Source organism: Python bivittatus, unplaced genomic scaffold (assembly GCF_059951505.1).
Source record: "Python bivittatus isolate LINGU-HERP-01145 unplaced genomic scaffold, Pbiv_v1 ctg000980_np1212, whole genome shotgun sequence".
Classification (NCBI taxonomy): domain Eukaryota; kingdom Metazoa; phylum Chordata; class Lepidosauria; order Squamata; family Pythonidae; genus Python; species Python bivittatus.
In genome coordinates this window covers 20011739-20032173 of record NW_028277125.1, presented here as the reverse complement: position 1 = coordinate 20032173, position 20435 = coordinate 20011739, and the positions used below count along the sequence as shown (strand labels likewise).

At 37.3% G+C, this 20435-nt stretch overlaps 1 protein-coding gene across 7 annotated transcripts in view; it reads left to right on the top strand.

Annotated features, from left to right (window-relative positions):
* The window catches only part of SCHIP1 (schwannomin interacting protein 1), a 142410-nt gene extending 122263 nt beyond the window's left edge, over nt 1–20147 (top strand). For 6 of the 7 annotated variants that reach the window (XM_007432838.4, XM_007432839.4, XM_088132282.1 and 3 more), the window contains 5 exons: nt 9064–9181; nt 9560–9757; nt 10857–10980; nt 12503–12596; nt 20087–20147. In XM_007432838.4, coding sequence (XP_007432900.1) covers nt 9064–9181; nt 9560–9757; nt 10857–10980; nt 12503–12596; nt 20087–20138 — 586 coding nt within the window. In that variant the 3' untranslated portion in view covers nt 20139–20147. Of the gene's footprint in view, nt 1–9063; nt 9182–9559; nt 9758–10856; nt 10981–12502; nt 12597–15801; nt 15853–20086 lie in introns of all 7 variants that reach the window. The other variant, XM_088132283.1, reaches the window with a different exon arrangement.
* The last annotated feature ends 288 nt before the right edge of the window (nt 20148–20435 follow it).

The window sequence follows — 20435 nt, the reverse complement described above, 5'->3', positions numbered from 1 at the left end:
ATTTAAACTTATTTAATTTCTAGTGGTATTTGTTGTACTGTGCAAATGTTATGTGTGTTTTCACTTTGATAAATGTGAACAGTTTTTCCAGACATTTGGTCTGACTTCCTTTAATATGTTGGAAAATGTATGCCTTTATATTCTTTTCCAGAAGCCATTTTGAGCTTGAGAGACAAGATATAAATATTTAAAGAAATGCCAGCAGCATATTTTATGAATCATTTCTTCAACATTTAAAGCTCTAAAAATATTCAGAACATTAAGTCCTGATCTAAATTGAACTCCCAATGTAGGTCACGAGGCTTTTCATATCTATATTGTATTATATATGAAAAGACTTTGCTGTGTAGTAAATGATTTTGGGGTTGTGACATAATAATGCCAGATGCAAAGAATTTACAGGGCTTTTCCTTAATTCAGGAAAACTTAATTCAGCTTAATCCCACAAATAGCCATCTGGAGTCTTGACATCATACTTGGTTTTTTCTGTTCCCACAAAAAGTTGCAAGGATCTTCCCCAGACCCTGCTATCTTGTCATCTGAATCTAGTTAGCCTGCACTTGCTTGAGAAGGACCCAAAGGATCAGCCCAGGCAAGATGGTAACTTGCCTTTGACCTTTACAGCAGCATTGCATGGAATGAGCAACTTGCTCTCTCCTAAAGTGACATCTAAAGGCCATAAACATAGCATTGGAGCACTTATATAGATATATACACCCACCCACACACAAACAAGCACTTTCTTTAGGTTGAGTAACTTCTAGGCTTTTACTATTTCAGGAAAACAGGAATATTTTTAGAGTTGAAACTAGATTTTCCCAAAGTTTCAGAGATTCCTCTAGAACAAGAAACCAACAAGCAATTAAATGCTTATATTTTTTTTGTCCGAGGATTTTCTGTTAATAAATGTTTACATTTTTATATTTGGCAGCTTAATGTAATTAGCAAAAATGGAAACCATTTTTAGACTGCAATTTTATACATATAATTGTGCTACAATGTGCTTATGTTATCTATTTCTTTTACTCTTTTAAAATATATAATTAAAAAATAGCTTGGAAGAATGTTTTATATGACTTTTTTTTTTTTTTTGCCGCTGCTGTCTTGCTTTGTGGGCTCTTTCTCTAAGGCATGATTGTGGATTAGTGTTTTAGTATTTTTTTTTCATGAGATAGGGGTTTTTTAGCCATTTGAGAAACAAATATTTTTATAAATAAACAATAAGCCAAAGAATTTGTGAAATAAAATAAAGGTTATTTTATCTGTTAAGAAGTAGACTGGAATCAGTTTTGGCATCTGGATTTTATTTATTTATTAGATTGATAATAAAAATCTACAAATTGGACCACATTGGCTATATTACAATCGCTTTTTTAAGCCTTGTTATAATATTGCTCTCTTGATTTATCCAGATGTTGTTTACATGCTGTTTACATGGCTTTCTGATTGTATCAATGCTTTATTTTCTAATTACTGCACTTTTAATCTCTAGTTTCACTTTCCAAGCCCAGTTTGAGATTACATTTCCAACAATTGATTTCCAGGGCTTTGGAGGGACCTTCTAATTTTGGTACCATCACCCAAAGGTCCACCCTCATTCAGTTGTATAATTTCCTTATGAATCATGTATTCTTCAGGTGCCTTGCAAGATACAAGGAAGTTAATATTTTCTGAAAAGTTAACAGAAAACTGATCATTTCAGTGGAACAACTGGGATTCAACATTTTCTTTTATGCCAGTATAAATGTTATTTTAACAAAGAAACACTGGATAAATCGGTTTGAAAGCACATTTTAAAAGGTTTATAACTGAAGTTCTATCAGCCTTGTTTTATGAGAAATTAAGTCTCCTGCCTAATTGGTAATATTCTAAACCACATTCACATTCCATTTGTTGGGCCATTTGTGGTGTTAAAATTTTGATGGTTACAGAAACTTTATGCAGACATAATTAAATATAAAATGAATGTCACCAAACTTCTTGGTACAGGGCTGAGCTGATGCAGCTTTCAGAAGGTCTAGAAAAATGCATTGTCTCCACTGTGTCATTTGAAAATAGTAACTTAGGCAACTTATGCATTCTAGAAATATAGCCATCTTCCCCAACCTGATGAATCCTTGTTAAGAATTCCAGCAATTATAGTCCCAGTTCATCTGAATGGCTTCAGTTGGCAGACCCCTGGATTAAGTATCCTAGAATATTTGAACTAAGATTGTGATATGTCCGTGACAATGGAGTTCTTTTGACCTGCTTACTCAGGTTGACCTAAAACCAACTTGCAAAAATCTAGATTGGGTTTTTATGTAGGGCCAGGTATAATTGAGACATGTCATATTTCCTAAGACATTTCCCGTGATGGGGCCTGAGTCTGAATGTTAAATACTCAGGCACAATCATTTGGGAGAGACATACCCTTGCCTCTGAAACATGTTCAGGCAGCGAGATGGTTGCACAATATACAATGTACAACAGAATCCCAGTTCTGCTTTAAACTATTACCAAATACACATGGTTATGTCTTAGAGATTGCCCAGCAAGATAGCTCAATATCCTGTGATTTCACTTCTCCCTCCATCATATCTCCCCTTCTGTGCTTGAATTCCTGGTTATCATTGTTAAATCAAACTCACCCACATTTTTGCCCAGCAGATTTTGATAGCACACATCAGATCAGCTTCTTCATTCCGGATCACATTTTGGATCCCATAGATCTTCCCAGTCACTTTCACACTCTGAATGTCAATATTTTCTGATCCAGTGAGTTTCTCCTAAGTATTCAGTAATCTGGCAGCTAAATGTGAACCAGAAGAACAGCAGCCATAACCATATTTCACATTGGGAGTATAATGGAACAATTAGATTAACTATGGAATTTAGACTTGATGATGTCACCAAGTAAGTTTAAAAGGGGGCTAGAAAAATACATGGAGAATAGATCTATGACTGCTATTCTTCTTGATGGTACTCCAGAAAGAGAGCTTCAGAAAAGAACTGTGGATGAGGACTACACCCTCATTTCATGATTGTGAATTTCCTGGTGGTCACTATGTTATATAGAATGCTGAACTAGATGGGCTTTTGGGTTAATCCAAGGGGAGGACTTACCCAGAAGTAACTTCTATTAAACTCTATGAATTTATTCCCAGGTAAATATGACTAGGACTTCAGATAAGCCTCCTTAAAATTGTCTTACTCCATAACTGAAATTAAGAATGTGCTTACACATTTGTCAGGGATATTATGACTCATGCAGAAAAGCTAGGAATTAGCCTATTTCCCTTTGCAAACAATGCTAGAACAAAGAGATGAACAGTCCCTGGGTATCTGTAATTTATACCCTAAGGCTTAAAGTTTAGATCTAATATCCATTGGAAACCTTGTTCAGCAGAAAAGGGCATGGCATAAAAATGTATGCATATAATTATTCATTATATATTGCATATTAATAATGTATCCAAAGAAGCATTAAAGTAAATGGAAAGTAATATTTTACTGTCCATTTCCATGAAGAGTAATACAAAATTAAATCTTGGAGGGGGGGAGCTATCAAGGAATAACATAAATCAAAGCATATGTTTATTATCTCCTCTTTGCTTAGTGATTACTTTCATTTTCCATCGTATTTCAAGTTCTTAATGAAATAACAAATTTGGAATAATTTTCCTATAAATTATGATTACTACATGGAATTATATATATGCCTGGAAAAAGCATGCCTTTCTGTGTAAATCTACTATGTCTCTGTGGCCATAAATCATACTTAACTGTTTTATGGCTTGACATCACACAATTCAGGAATGTATTAAGTGAGAAGGCTGAATAGAAGTCCAGATGTCCAGAACGATAAGAGCATCAGCCTCATGATGAACACTTTTATGGAACAATTGTTTTGAAATAGGCCTTTTAAAAACATTGCCTTATTTCTGCCTCGCATGCAAGTTAATAATGCTTTAGCAGGTGCCTCTCTGTAAACACAAATAGATGTCTGATCATTGAATTTTAAATGTAGTCCTTTAATATGTATGTAGATTCCATTGCAGCGTGTTCCTGATGTGTAATAAATCGATGCCGCAAATTGCAGAAAGTACCATAAGCCACCTTGTGGCCAAGCTCAAGATTGATTTAGAAAAATACTGCACATATACCAGGAGTGTATGATTAAAGCATTCCTTTTTGTGTCTCAATAAGAAGCGACTGTATTTTTATTACTGAACCAGATAAATTGTTTTCAATACCATTGTAGTTTCTCTATTCCTTCTGTCAAAATTAGGACAATATTTTAAAATTCCAAATTTTGATATGGAAAAATTGGATGGAAGCAGGGATATTGTCTTTGGACCAATTGATAGACGGTGAAAATGAATTTTTAATATATGCTGTGTTAAGAGATAAATATCATCAGATGTAACCCAGTGGCAATATTCACAGCTACAACATTTGTTACAACATTGTTTGGACCAGCAGTGTTTTCAGCTTCTGAGGCACATGAGATATTAGAACAACTCATTGAATCCTTTAAAATTAAAAAACCTACTGTTAGTTTTATAGATATTTGTTATCAGTAAATCAATTTGACATGCAGATGCTGAGAAATGAGTGGAATAAAGAATTAGAGGCTCCTATGTTGCCTAGTCAATGGGTGAGTGTCTTAACTTCTATAGCAAGAGTGTCAATGGACCTTAAATTATGACTTATACAACAAAAAATAATATTTAGAATTTATTGGACTCCACTTTGTTTGTACAGAAAAGGACTGTCTAAAACAGCATTTTGTTGGAGATGTAATAAGGACAATGCTTCTTTAACACACATGTTTGTACAATTTCCTGCAATTACTAAGTTTTGGGAGACAGTAGTGGAATATATAACTATAACTGTGCGACAAAAGCTAAAATTTTCAGGGGATAATATTCTGTTGAATTACATACTTAGTACATGGAACTTGACAACGGGACAACGTAAATAGATTCTCCATGACCTTACTATGGCTAAAAGACTGATACTGCAGCATTAGAAAGATAAATGGAATCGAAGACCTGATTGCACTTGCCACCTATGAGCAGATTGGCTATAGATGTATACTTTTATGGACAAGTATAATGAAATATGGGAGTCATTTATACAAAAGACAATAGGTTAAAAAAAAGTGTGATAGTTATATAAACATATTAGAAATAAATATATGTATACTTGCATAATAATTGTATTAGATAAGCATATATAGAATTGAAACTGTTTACTGTTATAATGATATATTATGCTTTGTTTCTTTTTTCAGTTTTCTGGGGTTTTTTTACTTTTTTTAAAAGCACTTATGTGTTTTCCCCCCCTACTTTGACAATGTATGTATTTCTGTCATGATTATCCTTGTGTTTTGTTCCTTTTTTCTTTTTCTGTTATTATTTTAAAAACAATAAAAAATAAATTTTAAAAAAATCCAAATTTTAAAATTCCAGATTTAGCTTATCTACGGCCTGGTAATGTATTTGACACCCTCATCTAGTAAATTATTTCTTTTTCTAAACCAGGAATCTCGAGGTATCTTTGTAACAAGCATGCATTTGCCACTCTACTGTACTTCCCTTCCTTCCCCTCTTTTTTGTTTAAAAAAAGGGTTCAATAATAACTCAAACAAAGCACAAGCAATTGTCTTGCAGAAATCCCTTATATTCTAGATGTAGACATAGGCAAAAAAAAAAAAAAAGTCAATAGAGTTACTCAGATCCACAGTATTAGGATGATACAGTGGTACTTCGGGATACGAACTTAATGCGTTCCGTGACTCTGGGCGTATCCCAAGTTGGTCGTAACCCGACGCAAATTTCCCCATAGGGTTCAGTGTAAATCCGGTTAATCCGTTCCACCCTCCGAATTTGGTCACACCCCGAAGCAAATTTTCCCATAAGGTTCAATGTAATTACCGTTAATCCATTCTGGCGTCCGTGGACCACGCGTCAGGGACGGGAGAACGGCCGGGTGCGGCACGGCGGGAAAAAGGCCGGGCGCAGTGCGAGAATGGCCGGGCGCCATGCGGCGCAGCGCGGCGGGAGAACGGCCGGGCGCAGCGTGGCACGGCGGGAGAACGGCCATGGACCACGTGTCAGGGGCAGAAAAATGGCCGCGGACCACGTGTCAGGGCGGAAAAATGACCATACCCCGAGGCGGAGTTCGCACATCGAGGTAAACTTTTGCGGCCGGAGCTGGTCGTAACCTGAAAAGTTCGTTAGTAGAGACATTCGTATCCCGCGGTACCACTGTATTACCCTAATTTAGTGTTAGCTGACTTTTTCTCTCTAGATGTGTTGGACTTCAACATCGGTTCTGGATATAATGCTGCAAGTTGAAATCAACACCTCTAAGAGGGAATATGCTTTACAGTGAAAGGAAAATTAAAATTAATTTCGGTTTTAAAATCAACCTATAATTAGGCTTAAACAGCTTACTTATCTCTTAATACAACAGACCACTAAGAATCATACATGCCGTATCTGTTTATCCAGTTTATAAAATAGATATTGCAGATTATCAATGTGTTTATTTTTTTATCAAATGTATGCGGCTGCCCATCTCACAAAAAGTCACACTGGGTGGCGTACAACAATTGAATAAAACAACAAATATATAGAAAACAATCATTATAAAATATTTTTTTTAATCCTTAATAAAAATTAAAATATTATTAAAAATTTAAAATATACAAACCACAAGGCACAAAAGAGAGTAAATGTTAACCATAGTAGCAGAGCCACCTCAAGATCTCACCAGTCTCCTAGGATCCCCAGACCTGATGACAAAGCCAGGTCTTGAGGGATTTCTGGAAGATTAACAGGGATGGAGCTAGCCTGACTTCAGGGGGGTGGGGAATGTTCCATAAGGTGGGTGCCACTGCAGAGAAGGCCCACCTCCTGGCACCCATCAAGTGTAAATCCCTAGCAAATGACATTCACAGCATGCCTTTTCTGCCAGATCTAATGGGACAAACAGATGTAATTGGTGAGAGGTGGCCCCTCAGATAACCCAGTCCCATGCCACGGAGGGCTTTAAATGTTAAAACCAGCACCTTGAATTGGACCCAGTAGCAGATTGGCAGCCAATGCAGCTCGCGGAGCAAAGATGTAATATGTGCTTTTCTAGGAGCACACATAACTGCCCGCACCACTGTACCAGTTGAAGCTTCTGGATTCTCTTCAAGGGCAGCCCCATGTAGAGCACATTAAGTAGTCCAGTCTGGAGGTAACTAGGGCATGAGTGACTATGAACAAAGCCTCCCAATCCAAGCAGAGCCTTCCAATCAATGAATAAACCCTTAAAATAAAGCAAAATACATTTCGGTCAGCTGACCCGGAGTCCAGCAATTTTACTTTGGAATCTAGACCTATCCCTCTCTAAACCTATGTTTATACTATATCCAGGTTTAGGTGCAGAAAAGTGCATTTTTGTTTATCTGAACAATACATGTCATGACTTATCTTCAGGGAGGATGCTTTAGATCCTAGGTTTCAGCAGAGGCAACACTAGCTCAGCTTGTCTGCACTCAAAACCTAAGAAAGGCCAGGCTTGGTTTGGACTTGGATAGAAGATCCTGGGGAATAGGCTAGATTGCAGAGTTGAAAAACATCCAAGAAAGCAATAGCAAACCACATGATTGTGTCTATGCGGTCTCCAAGAGCTGAGATCAACTTGAGGGTGTCTTTCTTTACATTTTATGGCCCATAGAGAAGATATTACTAATCATCTTCTTCTTTCCTTCTCCTTATTTTAAGGTGCCTTACCTTTGCTATTCAGTGGGGCTTATCAGCAGTATATCCCTCCCTGTTATTTTACTGTAACTACAGCATGTGTGGTCTTGATTATCCGGTTTTCAACAACAAGGAGATAATCTTCTCTGGAAGTATTCTAAATATTTGATTGGATCAGTTTATTAAAAATTCTTCATCACAATAAGTTTTAAAAAGCATTTGTACATAGAATTTCCATTACCTATCTCCAATTACAATTCAGTTTCCTATCTTATTTATATTTGATTTGATTACATTATCTTAAGTTTTTATTGGCATAATATATACTTTAAACAATCATTTCAAAGTCACAGAAATTAGCCATTGTTTCAAATGAATATATAAACTCCTAATTTCTAAAACTTCAGAAAAGAAAATGACAAATATTTCATTGGAAATGTAGTATCTCCAGATCTCCCTTGAAACCAAACAGATTAGTTTTCTCATTGTTTGAAATCCCACATTATTTTATATGGTGGCTAAGTCTCTGATATAAACATTTGTGCAATATATTTTCCTCTTACTTTTACAATTGGATGTCTAAGTATTTGAATCATCATTCTTCCCTTTTGATAAGTAGACATACTTAATCCTGTAAAGCATTAGTGGACACATGAAGGCCAGATGTAGCCTTTGGAAGCATGGATCTAGCCCGTAAAGCCCTCCAAAAGGTGCTACAGAACTGTGTTTTCTAATGTGATATGGAAAAAGTATTAATATGTGGGAAGCTACTTAAATTTACTTTGGTCACTCTCTTGCCCACTTTTTCCTACTTACTGGAGTATGGAGTATTTTTCCTACGTTTTGGAGCATGGACCTGAGGACGCAATTCAAAGACCATATTTGGGCTATGACCTCTATCCCTACCCAACCTGAAAATTTTACAGGGCATAGTAATATTTATTCCGACTTGTTCTTCTGCATTTGGATTTCTGAATCCACTGTATTATAGCCACTTACACAGCTAGATATCGGAACAGGGTGTAATAGCTGGAACTAAAAGTCTTCTATTACAGATTTGCTTCTTAATAATTGTTCCAATCTAGTCTTTTTAGCAATTTCATATAAATCAGTCAATCTCCAACTGGATTTTATCTGAACGTATGAGCAGTAAAGTATGTAGCTGTTGAGTATAAACATTTAAGATTAGAAATAATCCTAGCTGGCAAAGGATAGACTTTTTCAGAAGACGTTTAACTCCATGTTTAATCCACTTACAGTGATTAAATACATCTAGTATCCCTGCAGAAAATGATAGCTCTCATTCTTCCTCTCTCTTTTCAAGGTTACAGAGTGGGATGAATTTACAAATTTGTTTTGTCAATGACAGTGGAAGTGACAAAGATAGTGATGCTGATGACAGCAAGACTGAAACTAGTCTAGATACACCTTTATCTCCTATGGTGAGTTTTGCTTTCAATCTGATAAGCACATCTAGACCCTTCAGAAATGTTGGGAGGGGTAAGCCACCTTCTTCGCTCATAGTTTCAACATGCTTTTGATATGTTTATTGGCAAACTAAAGCCTGACTTTTTCAAGATGTTTGTGCATATGTAGTTTGAGCATGTAAAACAGGGTTTCTCAACTTCAGCTACTTTAAGATGTGGACTCAATCAACTCCCACAATTGATTACGGGGGAAGCACACACACACGCATACACACACACACATAAAATAATATTGATTAATTACAGAGTCAGATAATCCTTTTTTTTTTTTTACATCATTATGTGGGATCTTGAAACTGACACATCCATGTCTATTTTACATCCTTTTTTTAGAGCAAGCAGAGCTCTTCCTATTCTGACAGAGATACTACTGAAGAAGAATCTGAATCCTTGGATGACATGGATTTTCTCACAAGACAAAAGAAACTTCAAGCCGAAGCCAAAATGGCTCTGGCAATGGCAAAGCCAATGGCCAAAATGCAAGTAGAGGTGGAAAAACAGAATAGGAAAAAATCTCCAGTAGCTGACCTTGTATGTATTGCATAAAAATTCAATGCCTATCAGTTCTTTACATTTTTGGGTTCACAAAGCCTCCATGATCTTCATCTGTTGTTTTTTGTAGACTTAGAATATGTTTAAAAAATAACATACAGGTAATCCTCAATTTACAGCCACTTGTTCAGCGGCTGTTCGAAGTTACGATGGCGCTGAATGAAGGGGACTTACAACCGATCCACAAAGTTGCAGCTGTCACAGTGTCCCTGCAGTCATGTGATTGCGATTCGCACTCTTGGCAACTGGTTTGCACGCATAACAGTTGCAGCACCTGCACTCATGTGGTTGCGATTTGGGACTTTTCCTGCTGGCTTCCCACAAACAAAGTCAATGGGGAAGCCAGCAGGGAAGGTTGCAAGTCACTCGCATAAGTCTCTTCCGCTCCCACAGTATCCCCTGCCTGCATTCCATAATGCATGCCCACCTGGCTGCGCTTGCATTGGGCCACAGCACCCCTCTTTGCCCACACTTGCACCGATAGAATACACACCTCTAATGTTTCCAGTCACATATTTTAATGACCTTTATTTAAGACATTATAGCACTCAGCCTGAGTTAGTAATGTTGGTCTTTTAGGTTATTGACAAAAGTGGTAGTAATGGTATGTGAAATAAAAGGGATAATTAAGGTGACATTTTCCAAGCCTTCAACTTTTTCTTTTACATGCAAGTTTTGCGATGATGGAAGTTTATGTTTTATATTTTCCTTATTTCATAGAAGAGATTCTCTTCCACCTCCAACCTGAAATTGTATGGCTCAGGAAGTGCAGCACCATGTGATTCTGCTGCAAGTGTGAATTGCATCAATACACTGTTTTGGGCGATAGGGAATTTCCTTAACACACATGTTCTAAATATCAGTTACAAGACTATATATTCTGTATACGGGTATAGAATCAAGAAATTATACCTGCACAATATCTGGTGTTCAGGACACTTGATATAAAATGGATTTTTATCAATGGTACTACTATTGTTCTGACATAAGAAAATATGCTGATGAAGTTGATATTTGCAAAAGAAGGGTGTGCTGCTGGAAATGAGGCATGCCTAAAATGTTTTAATTTTATTTTTAGCTGCCACATATGCCTCATATAAGTGAATGCTTGATGAAAAGAAGTTTAAAACCCACAGATCTGAGAGATATGACCATTGGGCAACTACAAGTGATAGTCAATGATCTACATTCACAGATAGAAAGTAAGTGGAAAATACCTCTTTTGCATTTTTTCTTTGTCTCACTATTATTCACAGTATTTTAATTTCAAAGTGTATTGGGTTCCATTGTCCCCATGGCAAGCTACTAATGAAATACTGGGCAAGAATAAATCTTATGAAAGGATACCATGCTCCTCCCAGTAGCCTGGGAACCAACTGTTATTTCATCATCTGCATGATGACTTCCTCAGGGTTCTCCTACAACATCCCAGCTGAATAAATTGATACTAATAAATTGATATTAATATCTAATGTGGGAGAATAGGGTCTAAAACTATTTATACAAGTTAATGGGGGAGGGGGTTGAAAGCAGAATTGTCCCCAAAACAAACATGAATTCTAAGCTAAGAAAGTTCATGAGATGAAATTATCCATCCTGTCCAGCACTATATGAAAGACCTTGGTCTTTTTCTGGGAGTAAAAGATAAAGACAATCTGGACTCAAGTTCAGCTTTTGGGATCTGCATCCCTGCAGTGTTGTGTTAGTGATTTGCCACTGTCTTCTTTCTGTTACTTTAATTTCCCACTGTGGCCACAAAGATTGGATCAATTTGTTACAGAGAATGTGTGAATTTCACTAAAGTACCAGCAGCTATACATAAATTCATCATATTTATATACTGTGTATGTTTTAATGCTTTTAAATGTGTTTTAATGTGTGATTTTTTTTCTGGCTTATTGTTTGTTTTTCTGTTGTATGCCACCCAGAGACACATTGTTTGGGTTGTGCAACCTTATAAATCTAGTAAATAAATAAATAAATAAATGTTCACCTTCTAGATATGGTGAAGCTGCAACTTGCCAACATTATGAACAGCCCTGACACACATGGAGGGTGACAGGTTGAGAAATGCTGCATTTCTGCAAGGCCTTTATCTAATTAGGAAGTGAGGAATTCATTTTAGTTGTTTTCTTCTGATGTGAAATCAGTAGCTGTTATGGTAAGAACAATAGCTGCTTTTCATGTATCTGTAGCACCCGGGCAGCATCTTACATCAGTCTTTCCTATTTTGGTGTGTTCCAGATGGGTTGGCATTAAAACATAGACATTTAGTCCCAACACAATTGGAGGGCATGACCTCTTAGATAATGCAGTTTCTGTCCTTGGCAATCTGCTGATGGCAAGTGCAGCTTTAGTTCCTTATACAGTATATCCAGTACTGAGGATTTTCCATCAATTCCTTCACTTGAAGGAAAGCCAGATGTTCCATAGATTGCCTGTCAACTTAACAATTTAAGATTCTATGCTGCTTCAAAAATTTGTCCTTGATTATCCCATGAGACCTATAACCATATTATTCCAATATTTTGCTACCCACTATTCTTAAGTCATGACTTCATATCCTTCCTAATGTATATGTAAGCCAAAAACTAGTGGAAACCATTATATTGTTTTGAATGAGCTATTGAATGTCTTCCCCACAATGGCTAACAGAATCCAAAATGTTAGGCACAGAAGAGAATTAAGTCTAATTAAACCTCTTTTCCCCTTTTTTAAAATCAGGTTTAAATGAAGAATTGGTGCAACTGCTGCTTATTCGAGATGAATTGCACACAGAGCAGGATGCAATGCTGGTAGACATTGAAGACTTGACCAGGTTAATATCAGTGTTGTTAAGTTCTGTTGGTAAGGTCTGTCTGAAAATTATTTGATGGGACAATGACCTGTCACTGCTACCAGGCGGGAAGAAATGCTCTGAATTCTTCAAGCTACTTTCTCATCAATACAAGCTTGGATCATATCCCAAAAGTCACAAAAAGTCTCTAAGGTCTATGAGTACACAGGCTGAAATGGCTTATTTTTTAGAGCTACACAACAGTGGCATTCACAGCAAGCCAAGATTTCATCAAAATGATGAAAAATGCACCATGATGTGACCACACAAGCTCAAGCCCATTACATTACAATGTGCGTTTCATCATCCCCACTTCTTTGGATGCCCAACTTCTGTTTTATTTTTCAAACCAATATCATAGAGTAATATGCAGAGGCTTTATTTCACCAGAACTCTTATTCAGGACATATGTTGAATAAAAATCATGGGAAGGAATAAAAGCCTGAGGGGCTGATAAAAAAGCTGCCCTCTTAACTTGTCTTATAACGTTCTTTAAGATGAAATACAGGAGATTTTTGCATTAATTAGTTAGCTTCAGTTGATGCCGGGCAAATTAAACTGAAGCACCCAAACGATTGGGCCAAAGAAACTGCTATCATTCCTCCTTTTGTAGAAAAAATTGTTTGGGTAAATAGTTACCCACCTTTCCCTCGGTTCTCCTGGAGTCAACGTTTAGAACATTAGAAACAGATCTGGTTTGGTAAAGGGTATCTGTCACTATTGCTGGTAGGGCTTTTGGTTCTGAGTTTGTTTGTTTTGCTACTGTATTTTTAACCATAGGAGTGCCTCATTTGTGATTTTGTGATGGTTTGATGTGGGTGGCTTTGTCCTTTAAAATCAGAAGATGAATTGCAGATTTTGCCAATAAAACAATTGTTTGTGATTTATACTTCCCTATCTGGTTATTAATGGAGCTTCTTGAATCACCGAATCAATCTATAATTTAAAATCCAACACTTTGTATTTCCTCTGATTGCCCCTAGTGAGATAGTTCTGTCAGTTCCTGTCCCTCCCACCTTTGCTTTGGGAAGATATTGTTGCTAGGGGAAATGGTAAATTTTGTCAGAGGATTGCTTCAAGGAGAGATACAGCCACTTCTTTATTCTAGAATCTGCTCTGAGATGCTCCTCTTGACTAGAGCTCCAGCTGTTGTTTCTGTCTTCTGTCACATCCCTTCTGTCACTTCTGTCACATCCCTTTCTCAGTAATCTTGCTGCTGTTTTCTTTTTCCTAACTTTGCCATCTCTTCCTCAGGGCTCTTTCTCATGGCTGCATTAACATGCATCCTTGAGTTGTCAGAAAAGTACGTCAATAAAATGTGTGCTGCCCTGACAGTTAAGGTCTAATCTGCCTCAGTAATGAGGCTTGCAAGTTATTAGGTCCTTAGTTTTATCATAGGGCAATTTAAGAGCGGCAGTTAGTGGGTAACTTCTCCAAGCTCCACCAATCACTCTCCTTGAAGTGTGGGAGGGCAGGCTTGGGCAAGTGTGGGTAGGTGCCTGAGATGAAGACTTTAGTTGCCTCTCAATTTGCCCAAGTGACGAGTGACTGATATAGAGCTGCTTTGCACCAATAATATGTCACCCAGGCTGTTTCTAAGCATGGTTTACAAGTGCTCTGGCTGTCAGGTCAATGGAAAAGAGGAGGAATGCAGTGTGAAGCATGAAGAAGCAACAGTGACACAAAGAAGAGCTCCATGCACTTCATCCCAGGCCCATCTTCTACCCCTTGACCAGTCAGCTGGGTGGTTTTTGGACACCGGTTTACTGGGTTTCCTTTTGCTTGGGCCTAAGGGGAAACTGAGATAACTCTGGTCAATTTCACCTCAGCACATTCCAAATATCCCAAAGGGATAAGTGCTGCAAGAGAAGAGCAGTGCTATCAGCAAATATCTGTCATTGGTGGCACCCAGAAGTATCCTGATACCTCAACCAGAAAATGGCATTGGAGTAGGCACTCTTCTTTTTCACCCACCCATAATAAAAGCAACACCAAGCATAGCCCAACAAAATCAGCAGAAAACCTATAATGCACTCCATTGGGACAGAATCAGTGACAAATCAATAGGCAGCCTTTTTTTAGGGATTAATTACAGTCTTTTGAAAGACTGCTGAACACAAGTTCAATAATAGCGTAGCAGTTTCCCCCAAGAACAGTATACTAGTATATATAAAGAGCTCACAAAATGCAGGTCAGGCGTTAGGTGGGCAGATGCCTTCACAGAAACCCAGTGTCCAGCCTCTCTTTCAGCGCAAGCTAAATCAGCTGTATAGGGCATTGGTCACTGGAGGAGAGGCAGTATGCCTACTGCAGCCTTGACAAGCCAATAGGAGTTCAGCAAATACCTGCCCCTAACCACATCAACACCAAGATAGTGAATGTGGTATCATAGATCATCCATACTCCAAGACAGAACAGATGAGAAACATCACTAAAAACTGGAACTGTAAGAATTTACTTAGGTGCTTCTGCAGTAAGTTGGGAATAACATGTAGGCTACCTTATGAGGACATACTCTCTAAAAACAGTGGGCATCTTTATACCATAGGAAGCAGGACTTGAGGATGAGGATGATCATGTATTTCCTTTTTTTCCTACGTCTTTCTTCATGGGATAGGTGACATATATACTAATGAATTGTCCATTCTTCCAGAAGACTGCTGTTAATTATTTAAAGAATGGAACCATGGCTGGCCATAGAAAATGACCTTGTACATTTTGACTTGAGGGAGCAAAATCAATCAAGATAACCCCAAAGATTACTAGAGGAAAGTCAATAAAGTGAAATTTCTGAATGTAGCTACATCTTTACTTTTTCCCCAATTCTGAGTGATTAAAGAGGAGAGACGAGTAATAGTGCCAACATCTATTTATTGTGTTTCTTATCCAAAAAGTCTTTAATTTTTCTTGTCAGAGGATGGAATCTGTTGAAAAAAATTAGATATGATAGGGAAAATTCACAAATTACAAGATCAAGCTGCTCTTCTGTGATTAATTCATAGAATCTTAACAATAGGATGCATGCAGTAACTTGAAATTAATTAATTTTGCTTTTGCTGGACTTTTCATTTGAGATTTCTTCAGCTTGCGATAGTTTTTAATCCTGAAAGGGAAGAGTTCATCACTAACTTAACTGAGCCAAAGCAAACCCAACTATGTTTTTTTTTCTGTAATATTTCTCTTACAGTGTGGCCCCCTATCAGTGCCATTGTGGTTTAGCACCATGGCTACAGACAAGGTAAAATACAATAAAAACCTCTGCTTACCCAGATGTCTCCAATCCAGTCCTTCCTCATGCAATATACACTCTCTTTTCCCCTTTTGTAAACCCTTTGTTGTCATTTGTTCCAGATTACTTTCATGTTTCTCAGATTGTCTCATTAAGAAAGCCTCTGTGGTAATTGCACAGCAATATATGCTAAACTGCCTTTCTTGTAACTTTCTTCCATGTAATGTCTGTCTGCTCTACCACTGACCTAACCCCTTCAAAACTCCAGGAACTTACATTCAGACAGTATCTTCAGTGCTTATGTATGATGGCATACCATTGATTATTCAACCAAATAGTCTTTTGATGGAGCTAAGGTTTGGGTGGGGTAATTTAGAGATGACTAATTATTTGACAAATGCATGTAGATTGCCCATTCTTCTCTCAAGTCCCTTTCCCAATACTTTTATATGTAGCAGCTTGAGAAGTTAGGAGAGTCTTGAACTCTTCAGTTTCATAAAGATCTGAAAGATTTGAATGGAAAAATCACTTCAGCTTGCGAGGAAAGTGAGTTCCTAAGTTTCCCTTTACATTTATGCCATATCTTAATTTTAACCAAAATGCTTTTCAAATTTATAATTACTCTGCATTAAAAGTTTGGGCTGCAGTGTTTTAGTTATGAATGTTGAAAAAAAGTGAAGTATACATTAATCTCCAATTCAAGACATTTATTATGAAATACGTTCATGGAAAGAATCCATCTTAATCTGAGCTCAGTAAATACTTGCATATGCACATTGTAAAGATAATGAAATATCTAAGCTAGCTTTTCCTGATCTAGTGTCCTTCAAAGATGTTGGAACTACAACTCCCAGAATTCCTAATATACATAGCCATGAAATCTGAGAATCATAATACAAATATATCAGAAGAATACCAGGTTAGAGAAGGCTGGCTTAAGCATATTAATGTTTCATGTATTTTAGAGCCCTGTCTTTAAAACACAGTGAGCACACATTACATTCTCTCTGCAATTTTTACAGCCCTTGATGATCAAAGGATCCTTATCTATGGACATCTGGAAAAATTAGATTGCACTGTTTCAAAATTGAGTATTTTCAGTAATATGTCTTTAGCTTTTGTAATGATAGTGCATTCTCCATTATAGTTTTTCTTGAAGTTGAAGAGAAAAAGAATCAGGTACATGGAGAGAAAGAGAATGGGTATCATCTATAGAAATGGCTTGCATGCCCTCTATGGGAAAATTTAGGAAATGCATTTTTGCTCAGTTATAAAACCACTCATATCTGGCTACAAAGGACCAAACTGGATAGACATTAAACATATCATTAGGAAACTACTTAAATGTTTATAGTTAACATCATGCTCTAAGAGGATTTGATTTTTAAAAGAATTGCAGCATGGAAAGGGTTGGTTAAACTCTCTGTTCACTTGCTGCAATCTCAATAGAAGCGCCCTCTTATTGCTAAAAGCTTCTGAAAAAAGCGAGTTCCCATTAGAGAGTTAAAATTAGGATGGCAATTGCTACAGTCCAAATTAAAATAAATGAGAGAGCTTTATAATGACACCTGTTGCCTCATGTCTTGTTTGGACCTAAAATTCCTCTGTTCAAATGCTACACTTAAAAATGGTAAAAGGGGCATTCATAAGAAGGCTAAGGCTCCAATCGCATCTATCACCCTCTGTTGAATCTGGAAGTCTGCAGGGGAGTGTTTAGTCACAATTGCTTAAATGAGAGTAAAAGTCTCCTGGAAACCCTGCTTCTATAGCCAAACTGAGTAGAAGCTCCGTATGGAGAAGCTGGAAGCTCAGAACCACAGGGACCTAGCAAGGTACTGGTTGGCTAAGCAGGGCGGGGAGGAGCTAACATGATTATGCCATAAGTTATTAAAGCATCAGATTCATGAGGTGGAGCTATAACTCCATTATGAAATAACATGATTTACAAGCTAAAGTATCTGTCCAGTTAAAACAATTAGATAATAGGGAATGGAAAAGACCTTCTCCTGAGATCTTTGAGAGCTACAATATTGTTTAATAAATAAATAAATATGGAACCAATCGTGCATATTTGATAGAACCCTGCAACTTATGTCCTAAAGATTAGCTGTAAGGAGATGTGAAAACTTCTGAGCTCAATGACAATATATCAAAAACTTGCTAGTCTGCTATAAACTTAATACATTGTTCTGGGAGATGGTTTAATTTGGATGGGCAAGCTTGACCACCAATCTTCTTTTTGAGAAATTTTGTGTCTGCGGTCCAGCAGCATAGAAGTGTGAATCACGGATTCATGTCACTTCTTAATGTCCAATAGGGCAGTGTTATTGCCAGTACTAGCATCAAAAATGTACAGTATATTACTCATACATATATATGTAGTATATACTCAGTGCAGTTTTACCATAGTTGTCCTTTCATGGATTTGCACTTTCAGGGAGACAGACTCCCAAACCTGCTGTTGCCAAAGCATGGAGATGGGTGGATGTTGCCGTGGTAATGCATTTTTCATATCCCCCATCCGCTCCAAAATAATCAAATGAGCAAGGTGTGGCTGTGATAAGGAGTACATTTGCATAAATATGGCTGTGGCCAATCCTGATTATTGCAGTATGCTGGATTTAGAGCTACTCTTAAAACACAAATACAAAATGCAGCCATTAGGCTACAGTTGTATGTTTTCCAGGCATGCTTTAAGGGTCCATGTGCTTTCCAGACACAGTTTTAAGGCATTCATTTCAAATGTTAAGGCTCTAAAGCAGTGTTTATCAGACTTGGCAACTTTAAGATGTGTGGGCTTCAACTCCCAGAATTCCCCAGCCAGTATCAGATTTAGTTAATTAATTTTCTATTACTTTTAATGGATTTTGGGTTTTGTTTTTTTGGTCTTTTTGTTCTGTTTGTTTTGAGGGGTGTATTCTAACATTTGTTCATGGCTTCAATCGTGAAGGAGAAAGATGGGTCATTAAAGAAAGAACCTACAACTTCTTAGTACAATTACTCCCATGAATTAAATAATTTTTCTTTCCCGTTTAAAATGGCATTATGGTCCAAGCTTTTGAGCAACTCTAGAGAGAACACCTGAAGTTATCTGAGAACAGGTGCTGCCCTGGAGCCACAGGGCGTGCTCCCCTGTGGTTGAGGTAAAAGTGCTCACATTTACATGCTCTTGCACAAAATGTTTGATGCAGCTTTGGGCAATCAGGGAGCTCATTTGTAAACCCACAACTTCTGTGTATTTCCTTATATTCACTTCCTTAGCAGCAAGAGGTAACTGAGGTTTGAGAACACTTCTGCCATATATGTACTTGTTGGAGGAAAAAAAGAAAAGAACAGCTGCTGTTGCAACACTGCTGGTAATTTTGGTCCGTACTATAGTAGACTATTATTTGTGAGAAGGAAAAGGAATAGAAAATAAAATTTCTATTTTTATTACTGAGTGAAGGGATAAAAGGGTGAAGAGTGTTGCCTTATAGATAAACAGAAGTATGAAAGGGCCCAATTCTCATATAGTGTCAAAGCAGCTCTTAAATTGCTTTAGGCAGAAAAAACGAGTAGAAAATGCCTTCTATTGGCGCTCCACAAATCTCACAAAAACAAGAACAATTTGATGCTCCCGTCTATTTTGCGGGGGGTTGAGATAAGTTTCAATATGGCAGCAGACATATTGCAGATGAGTATGCAGAGTATGACAAGGCCAAGTGAAATCTGAGGCAACACAATGGTACATCTTCTGTCGGTCTCTCCCCTGTCTACCTCTGTGAAGTAAGTTAGGCTGAGACAAGCCAGAAAGATTCATGATGAGTGAATTTTAATTTGGATTTCCCCAGTTCTTTTCAGGTGCATTATCACTATGCTACCCTAACACTTGTTTCTTTCTCATGTTCTACACATTATTGGTGATTTTACTGTATTTTGTATTTCTGCTACAATATGAAGAGGCATAGCTTAACAAGATTAATTTCTGGAGGAAAAAAATAAAAGCTATCTTTTCCCTTTAGCCTCCAAAAACAAAACGTGTTAACATTAATGCATCCTATGTATACATTTTAAAGTAATCAGTAAACTTAGTATCAGACCATTTCAGGGGGCTAGATAATTGTAGCAAAAGTAATATAAGACTAACTTCTTTGTCTTTCCTATCCCAAGACGATTCTTCTGTGCAGTCTTTTTACATTAAAATGGAAAAATATTTCATTTTGTCTTACTGTGCAGTAATGTAGCTTTTTCCATTTCTCTCCAGACATGCTGAAAGCCAGCAGAAGCACATGACTGAGAAAATGCCAACAAAATAGAATGGGAAGCCATCCAACTAAAGAACAGACTAGAACTTTTTGCTTCTGTGGTTGTACAAATGCTGATGTTCCACATCTGGCGCACAAGAAAATCAGTGTTAGCCATTGATTCTGGGCACAATCTGCCAAGCACCAGGAACCCTGCACGAACCCCTCCTTAAAACAATGGTGGATGCACAAGAGTGCTTGGTGAATTGCTCCCTACTATCTGAAGCTTTATGTCCAGTGACTGGCCTAATTGCTTTTTAATTTATTTGCTGTTGGTTTGGGTTTTTTTTACTTGTGCCACTAAATATT